At 35.8% G+C, this 9145-nt stretch overlaps 1 protein-coding gene across 1 annotated transcript; it reads left to right on the forward strand.

The window, feature by feature from the left end:
- Positions 1-1366: 1366 nt before the first annotated feature.
- LOC136797468 (uncharacterized) lies at positions 1367-2753 on the forward strand. Its single transcript, XM_067054045.1, has 3 exons — positions 1367-1509; positions 1931-2163; positions 2533-2753. Exons 1-3 carry the CDS (start codon positions 1436-1438, stop codon positions 2751-2753), a joined length of 528 nt encoding a protein of 175 aa, XP_066910146.1. The 5' UTR covers positions 1367-1435.
- Positions 2754-9145: the final 6392 nt, after the last annotated feature.

Raw genomic sequence — 9145 nt, forward strand, 5'->3', positions numbered from 1 at the left:
ACACAATGTTAGGTTCTGTGAACTGGATAGGGGTGATTGATGATCTGGGTTTGATCAATAGGGCACTGTCCATAAATTCTTACAAAAGAATTTGTGATAAGGAGCATGCTATTCAATGCAAAATATCTAGTTTTTTATACGGACGGTAATAAAAGCTGTGAGATCAACTCATCCGTATTGCAAACGTCTTCTGTTTTTAAAACTCATTGTAGCATTGTCTGTATTGTAACTCATCGTTTATTAACCAGTTCTTCTCTTTTTAACACATTTCAGGAGGTTCAAGACGTGTTCAAAGTTTACGGTATCGAGATTGATCCGCGTCATTTATCACTCATCGCAGATTACATGACATTCGAAGGTGTATACAGGCCTTTCAATCGGTTCGGTATTGAATCCAATCCTTTCCCTTTCCAAAAGATGAGTTTCGAAACCAGTATGAGTTTCTTGAAAACGGCCGCCGCGTTCGGTCAGGCGGACGAATTGGGATCGCCTTCATCTCGTATTATTGTTGGACGTGTCATCAACCAGGGAACTGGAATGATGGACTTGTTACCAAAACTAACGGTTTGAGAGATATGAGATTTTTTTGTCGTTTGATTGGAGCTGGTCTTAAAACATGCATTGGGATTAGAAATTAAAACAAATTCGTTTGGAAACGAGACTGAATTTACATATTTTTTTATTGTCGTAACAACGGATAAAGGCTAAGAAACTGCGACAAACTGTTATTTAGTTATGTGATTTCCTAATCCTAAAGAAGTTTTTTAACTTTTATAGATTTTGGTATTTTATAGAATTTAGTATACAATATTTTGTTGAAAATAGAAAACTTGTCAGGAAAACTCTTATTCGAATGTGAATAGTCTGAACTTTGAAAATGATGACAATGTCTCTGGCTATGGCTTTTACGGGGGGGGGGGTTCATGGTTGGCGGAGGAGCGGAATCGGCCCTTTTTTCGGACGGAGTGGCGGAATTTGGCGAAAATTCAGATGGAATTACGGAGATTGGGTTCTCTGACGGGAAAAATTAGACTTTTTAGTGCGGAAAAACGGAATTTAAGATTTCGGAATTCGATATTCATTTTTGCGGAATTCGACAAAAATATTGAATTTCAAAGGAATTTTCGGTGACGGAATTTTGGTTCAATTTAAGACGGTTTGACGGAATTTGGAGAAAAATTTGACAGAATTGCGGAATTGGGTACCCCCTGAAACCCCCCCCCCCCTTTTACCTAGGATAAACTATTAAGGGGGCCCCTATTAAACCAATTGAAAGCAACTACCCATTTTGCGTGTTATTCAATAAATTACTATGTTACGCTTGAATGATCAAACATAGTTTTCTTTTTCAGTTTAATTTGAAAAACAAACCAATATGGCGGCTAAATTGTTGTTTTGATTTCGAACTACATTCAATCTCTTTTGATCTTATAAGATGGTGAACTGTATTTCTTGTCAAAAATCTTTTCGTTCAAGGATTGGAAAATCTTCCAAAACAAGATGTGAAGGGTATGTACACTGACTACAAAATCCTTCATTTTTCTATTTTTAATTTCTACTGCAACTGAAGAGGTTTTTGTACAAAAAACTGTCTGAAAGAAACTACTTCGACATTTGTTTCATTTTCGACAAAGTCAAAGCAGGAGTTTAAGCATTCTGAACCTGTCAACTTGTGCAGGTTTTTTATGTAAGACAAAACCATATTTTTTGCTTATACACGCTTTTCATTTATTAGAATAGAGTACTTTGGCTGAGGGTGAGCATGCTTATTTTTCTATTGTTCCAAACAATAGGCCTATTGTTCTAATTTAACTCTGAAATCTCACCCTGATATTCTTATAGAAGTTATTCTTATAAAAAAAAGCGTGTAGGTTTGAATTATATTACTATGCTATACTTTAGTATGTAATTTATTATTCTTTAAGTTCAGGTGTGCTTTGGTTTGGAGAGATAAACAACTTTTGGAGGAGGAGAATGAACGAATAAGACAAGCCAAAGATATCGAGTACAAAATCAGAGACTTGGAACTTCGTGAACGTCAGATCGAATTGGAGAGACAGAAAGTGACGATCAAAGAGACGTCAGCTGTCAACGGAAATGTCATCGAGCTCACCTGTTATTATGATCAAAAATCGCGAAACAAAATTAAAGATCTCCTAGCTGGTATGTTTTGGAATTATCTGTATATTTACATTTTCTATGTAGTTTGAGAATAAAGAACACCTTCAGAACCCTGATATAGCTTTGAGGGCTCGATAACAGGCTTAGTTCGCTATGAAAGCCTGAAAATATTGAAAAATTAGCAAATTACATATATAATTTTCAAAGAACAATGCTAAAATTCAGAAAATTGAGCTCGTCTGAATGCTGTTTTGATTCTCCAAAGATTTTAAGCTTATTGTGAATGATGTTATCCAAAAAAACTTATGAATTTTTTGTTCTTTTGTAATTCGCTTTTATTCAAAAATAGGTTTAAAATGAATTATGTCAAGAAATTTGACTTCGTTCCATCCTGATTTGATTTTTTTTCAGGAGCACGACGAACTTTACCGAAGCCTCCAACCGAAGAACGATCGAGTTCTCGATCTTGCATCCCACGACGCCGACAATACTCAGCGACAACGAATACGAGTCTATCGGACGACGAAATTACCTTCAACACACAACAAATGCTACGACGACCCCGTAAACTACCGAGTATCGAAAGTTTTGAAAGTGCGAAGAGCCGTATAACGCAAAGGTTTTCAACTTGAAGATGAAGAGTACAGTACTTCTCCTGCTAACAGTACTGGCATGTCGGTTTGATTGATTGATTGATTGATTGATTGATTGATTGATTGATTGATTGATTGATTGATTGATTGATTGATTGATTGATTGATTGCGATCGATCTATCGGATAAATTTCTTTGATGAAAAGGTTGAGGAAGCAAAAAAGGACATCTCACTGAGAAATCCCCATTGAGAATAAATGTAACATTAAATTTCTTACTGCTTGAACGCGTGAAAAGGAAGTGAAAATGAATAAAAGCAATAAATCAAATCACTCCTCCTGCTCACCAGGGAGTACGAGTTCTCACCCCCTGCACAGAACTTCGTTTCTAGTCAAAATTGTCTTGATTTGTTGAATGTTCAGGGGGTAAAAGCATATTTGAAAAGCGCCACACTGAACGTTAGATATTGAAGATTTCACTGACGTCTTCAACAATTTAAATGGAGAAGCAAAAAATCAAAACATTAAAATGAAAAGGAAGAAAAAGGAATGAAAAAATCCGCGTTAATTATATTAGCCCACGATTCAATAATTCACACCTTTATTTTTATATAGTTTTCTAATCAATTTCGATATTATATCCTACGAATAAGTTAAGACGCTAAAGAAATATCTATTATTTTTTCTCATTTCTTTCATAGCTCTCAGTCTTTTTCATTTAATATCCGAAAAACCTTTTTCACTTTTTATAGTGCAGAATTAGCAACAGGGGAATAATCTTATTGGACCAAAAGAAGGGACGAACAATAAGAAAAGGCACCTGTCAGGAATTTGATGTATTTTATCTCTTCAAATTATATTTAAAGCGATAGAAAGCTGAGAGGATTAGAATTTGCTTAATTTTTCCTCTGAATTTGATGTGTGAGAAATATACTTTTTGAAAATTTTACAGCGGAAGTGAAGTTATGTGCTTCCAGGGACTATTTAATTGTTTGTTTGAATTTTGAAAATACAATGATGGAAAAACTATCATTAATACCATGAAAGTTGGAGGTTCTGAACACCGAAATTGTTATACTTTTTTTATGCTTCCTTTTTACTACTTCTTTTAGACGAATGAGCTAATTCTAACCAGACATTTAGGAAAACAAGACCTCTGTAATAATTGGCTGCTGACTCATGAGAGATTGCAGGTTACAGCCTTGGTTCTTTCTTCTTCTCCGTGCAAGTTCTAATCAACATCAAGAAAAGTAAAAACAGGACCAAACTGTTCGTTCGTGCTGTTTCTTTTACATAAGCTTAATCACTTAGCCAAGGACCGCCCCTGATTTTTACTCAATTTATCCTATTTTCCTTCAATAAGGCACGTATCTCTATAAGGCTTTCGCAGAAAGTTGTTTTGACTACAAATTTTCAAAAAAATTTGCATCTGTTTGGCAGATACGAAATATACTTCGGCTTAGTGTCGAAATTTGTGAATTTTTCTTCAGGATAAAAATGGGGAGATTGAAGTGAAGAATAGAATTTTGTATTTTCTAGATATTTGCTTTATCTTTCTCTCGATATCTATCAACTATCGATGAAAACAAAAATTCGAAGGGTCACAATATTTTGTACATTTCATCTCAAGACAGTTTTTCATCTTCACTCTGAAATTTCAAAGTTGGTGGTAATTTTTTTGAACATCTTTATATAGTGCAGTCTAACTGTGCAAAAAAAGTCATTAACATTGTGCACGAAGACGTACAAGTATGAGACTTTGCACAATTGTAGTTTACGGGTCAAAAATGGATTTAAATCTCAGACCCAAAAAATTGGCACCTGTTTGTGTATTTTACAGACCAGAACAATTTCCCAGGCTAAAATGAATTCTCTTTCTCCAAAGTATGTCATGTTTCATACCGTTGGAAAGCATTTTTCATGCTCGTTTAGAAAAACATTACAACCCATATCTGAAAATGAAGCTAATAAAAGGTATTGCGGAACATTGTTTGAAAAATGACATAATTGCTGACGTCAGCAAAAACTCCAGGACCACCCAAAGACGTTTATTTTTTTGAAATTCAATAATGCACCACTCTCAGGTACTAGAAACTATTAGTTAGATCAGATGAAAACTTATTTTACAATGACTTTTCGAGTATGGTTCTGGTGGGAAATTTTACCTTAGAAGTGCTTATCATGGGCATGCCTAGCCTGGGAATCCATGCTATGATTTCTTCTTTGATAAACTGATGGCGAAATGAATAGCATGGTTTGGGCTGCCAATTTGAATTTCGTTCCTCAAAATGACAGTTGGTGAATTAGCCAATGAAAGTTTGTTTTAGTTTCTATGTTCAAACTGCTATAGAAAAAAGCGCGATTTTTTATTGTTTACTCATTTTTATTTAGTGAGTGAGTCCTGCGCTTTTTCAACTGTAAAAAATGTGAGTCCAAAATTGGACTCACAGCTCGAACCCGTCTTGTGTACATCAAATTATAAAAAAACACACGACGGGTCTCCTGTCTAGGGCATGCCCGATGCAACCTATTTAGCCTAAGGCTTTCAAGGGTCATAAAAACGCGACATTCAATGTCAAGTAAGTCTTTCATGGTCTAACTCTCAACCAAAGCTATACATTTAGACATTGAAAGGTCCTCTATCTAATTTGATAGAAATAAACTTTTTCGGGTGGTCCTTGAATTTTTACTGACGTCAGCAATTACGTCATTTTTCAAAAAGCCTTCCACAATAACTTTTATGGGCTTCATTTTCAGATATTGGCAGATATTGGTTGTAATGTTTTTCTAAACGAGCATGAAAAGTGCTTTCCTGACATACTTTGGAGAAAAAAAAATAATTTTAGCCTGGGAACCTGTTCTGGTCAGTAAAATACACAAACAGGTGCCAATTTTTTGGGTCTGAGATTTAAATCTATTTTTGACCCCTAAACTACAATTGTGCAAAGTCTCATGCTTGTATGCCTTTGTGCACAATTTTTACACAATATTCTTATTTATAGGACACGAACCAGTGGTCTTTCCGCCAAAATAATAGCTGGCAAATCAATGCTTCTACCTCAGGCAACACGACAAAAAGTGTAACATTCCATTTATTGAAAACTAGTCTTTGTCTTGATTCCCTTCTAATTCACACGATTTAACATTAGATTTATCATAATTTTATTTTCAGAGATTAAAACTTTAAAATCAGAAAAATGGCACAGAATTCAACTTTATCCAGTTACGTTTTGTTATGTATGGTTTTACTCCCGATGTTTATCAACGCCATGCCTATCAAATGGCTGATCAGTGTGCTCCTCCGGAATTCGAAGATAACCGACGCGAATTGCGTAGTGTGGATGAGCTTTTAGATGCACTGCTGGCTGCTGATGATGTGAAAAGGGCTTTATCTAGCAATTGTGATGAGTCGAGTTGCGGACAATATGTATGGGGCAAGAAACGAGCGATGAACAATCGAAAATATAAGACCTACATTGTCGAAGAAGAACTTCTAAATGACGAAGAATAATGACCTCATTTTGATGTTATCAGTTTGGCCCCTTTTTCATTCTTGATTTGGAGCTTTATATTTTATGCAATAAGCTTTCACTCTTTTGAATTATTTTGCAGATCATTTTATTTGCCACCGTTGAGGACCATTTTCAAACAGTCAGTTACTTATTGTATTAAAAATGCAATTTTTCCCAATATTATTTGAACTAATTTTCGACTAAAAATCTTTGAATTTCGAATGAACCGGTTTTTTTCCTTCTTTTGTTTCCAGGCGCAGGTTGTAGTATTATTTGTATTTTTGTCTATTCTCAAAAGTCTGAGAATGTGTGTATCTCGTCAAAGACTTTGGGGAAGTTTATAGAAAATTATAGAAAAGTGACTTATGGAAGATGAAGAACTTTCTGACCACTTTTTGATGTCCTCAAATTTCAACACGTACCCACGTTTGGAAATCTTTTCGGTTTGAATTGCCTTTCCGACGGTACTTTATTCATTTATTGATCATTCTGATTGAAGAAAACGAAATTCCCCTTCTCAACAATGAAATAATACACCCCCTTCTCACAGATCCACTGGAAGAATTGTCCAAAATATCGTCCCCGGTGGGAAATTTTCCTCCAATTTTGTCCCCACTGATAATAATCAAATGAAACAATCTTCACTGCAAAATATTATGCTATTTTTCCCATCCCCATTGAATATTCTGACTTGAAAACAAAAGAATTGAAATCCCCAGCCATTAAGAAATATATGGGAATATCAATCTCCATCGAGTTTCAGTCCGTTATTTTCATCCCCACTACCCTGACTATCAGATAGGTTGAATTTTCAAAGAACATATCAACCTCTGAAGACCAAGTAGAGAATTTTATCGCGCATGTGTCAATCTAATCACTGCAGAAAGAATCAAAAATGAAGAGCAAACAAATATTACCCGGGGGGGAGCACTCCAGGTAAGTGACCTACCGGACGTGTGGCCCTTGTAGGTTTTTTGGACTTTGGAAAAATTGCACTATCATGGTCGATTTTCAGTCAAATTTTTCCTGCACTGTAAGGGTCCGACTTTAGAGAACTGATTTTTGGCCAAACGTACGGTCGTTTATAAAATCGAGTGCCCCCCCCCCGGGAAATATTACCATATTAATGTCTAGCAGACTGTATCAATATGCATGTTTACTATATAATATGGCGAATTTCCCAGAAACCTTCAAGTGTAATTGAAATTAGTTTCTTTTAAAAGAAATCTTCTGCATGATTCCCAAATGTATAACAGTAGTTACTAAACTATTAATTATGGTAATGTTACTTCAATGGAATCGAAATAATAGGCAGACCTTTATGTTATGATTCTTTTTAAAAAGCGTTGATGACATTTTTTAGTTGTGTTTTCAACGACGCAAATGAAAATATCAACTTTGAACTTAATCCAAGATCTTGGATTGTCGTCATTGTTACTTTTCTCAGCGTTGGGCTCTATAGAATCTCGATTAGTCGGCACAGGTCGATATATGATTTCGACCTGTGCTTTTCACGGTACATCCCAACTGGATGAAAAAGTTCTACCGGATCTGTGAGAAGGGGTGTAATAATCAAAGCCACTTAGGAAAAGCCCTTCTTGTTCAGATCTTAAACGGGTGTAGTTATGGCATAGGAAAGATTTTCTGGCGTAATTATTTCTTGCGTGGCCGGATTTAACATGAGAATACTACCCAAGGAGAGCTAATCCGGCCTTAAAAGACAAGAATCGAAAAATATATAGGATGACGACAGCATATAAGACTTGAGATATGGTCGTAGAATATTTTTGATAAAAATAAAAACATATTTTGGTCAAATGTGGTTTATTATTAGAGCGCTTGTTTTTTGAGGGTACGGACCTCATGTTGGGATGAAAGGAGCGAATAATTTCCCCATTTGGTAGGGAAAAGATAGAATTCTAAACAGAGATGAAGAAATAATAGGAGCTTGATAAGAAGGGTATATCGTTTACAATTGTGTCCGTTTTTGTAATGGATATCTTTCAATGAATCGATTTAGAAGACTCCCTACTGTGTATGATGTAAGAGACAGACTTGTTTTTGTTTTAGTTCGGATTTCCCGCGTCCTCTCTCCCCCTTCCCTCCGTCATCTTTTCATTGTTTTTCTCTCCCGTATTGAAATACTCATTTGTAATAGTCTATTGTTCGAACAGAGTGGTATAAAAACGAAAGTAGAAACAGTCAGCTACCTATTTTCTCTTCATTCTTCATTTTTGATAGATTTTCATATATATCGGTATAGATTTGTCAAATTGGTATCATGGATAGGTGAGTTATACTTCATTTTTCGTGCTTCTACATTAAGCACACTAAGGGTACTACGAAACCCCATTGTTTCAATGGTCTGGTTGGTTTACCATTTAGTACCATTTACAAGTGTGAGTTTTCTAAGAGCTACAATATCTATAGGCTAGGAAACACATCTTTATTTTGATGAGCTCATGGGGTGATGGGGCAAGTGAAAGAAATTGACGGTTTTCCTGATAGAGCATATCATCACTGGCTGGGGGACCAAAAAAGTGACGGGATTTCAAATTCTAGCATCTCCAACCAAAAAAGCCGTAACATCTTTCAAAAAAAAAAAACTCACCAGACTTTTATTTTTTTTCAGTACACATCTATGTACATTGCTGACATTAGGGGTTGTCTTCTTTTCAACAACAAGCGCACAACCCTACCTACGACCCTCATATCCACTCAAATATCAACGTTCAATACCATACGAGCCAGGGTATGAAGCAAACCCTATACGATGGGGAAAGAGAAACTCTCTTTACCAAGACACCGAAGATGCTGGTCTTTGGGGGAAACGACAGGAAGAACTTGGTGAAGGGTTATGGGGCAAGCGAGACATTGATGACGTCAGACTTTATAGTAAGCGAGTCCAACTGAAACCTCG

The sequence above is a fragment of the Clytia hemisphaerica genome, unplaced genomic scaffold (assembly GCF_902728285.1).
Source record: "Clytia hemisphaerica strain Z4C2 unplaced genomic scaffold, Clytia hemisphaerica genome assembly, whole genome shotgun sequence".
Lineage (NCBI taxonomy): Eukaryota > Metazoa > Cnidaria > Hydrozoa > Leptothecata > Clytiidae > Clytia > Clytia hemisphaerica.

What these genes read in the sequence shown, in the direction of transcription:
- LOC136797468 (XM_067054045.1), top strand. Translation starts at nt 1,436, where the DNA reads ATGGTGAACTGTATTTCTTGTCAAAAATCTTTTCGTTCAAGGATTGGA. An exon ending in TCCAAAACAAGATGTGAAGG is followed by an intron (nt 1,510 to 1,930) that starts GTATGTACACTG and finishes CTTTAAGTTCAG; the next exon opens with GTGTGCTTTGGTTTGGAGAG. An exon ending in AATTAAAGATCTCCTAGCTG is followed by an intron (nt 2,164 to 2,532) that starts GTATGTTTTGGA and finishes ATTTTTTTTCAG; the next exon opens with GAGCACGACGAACTTTACCG.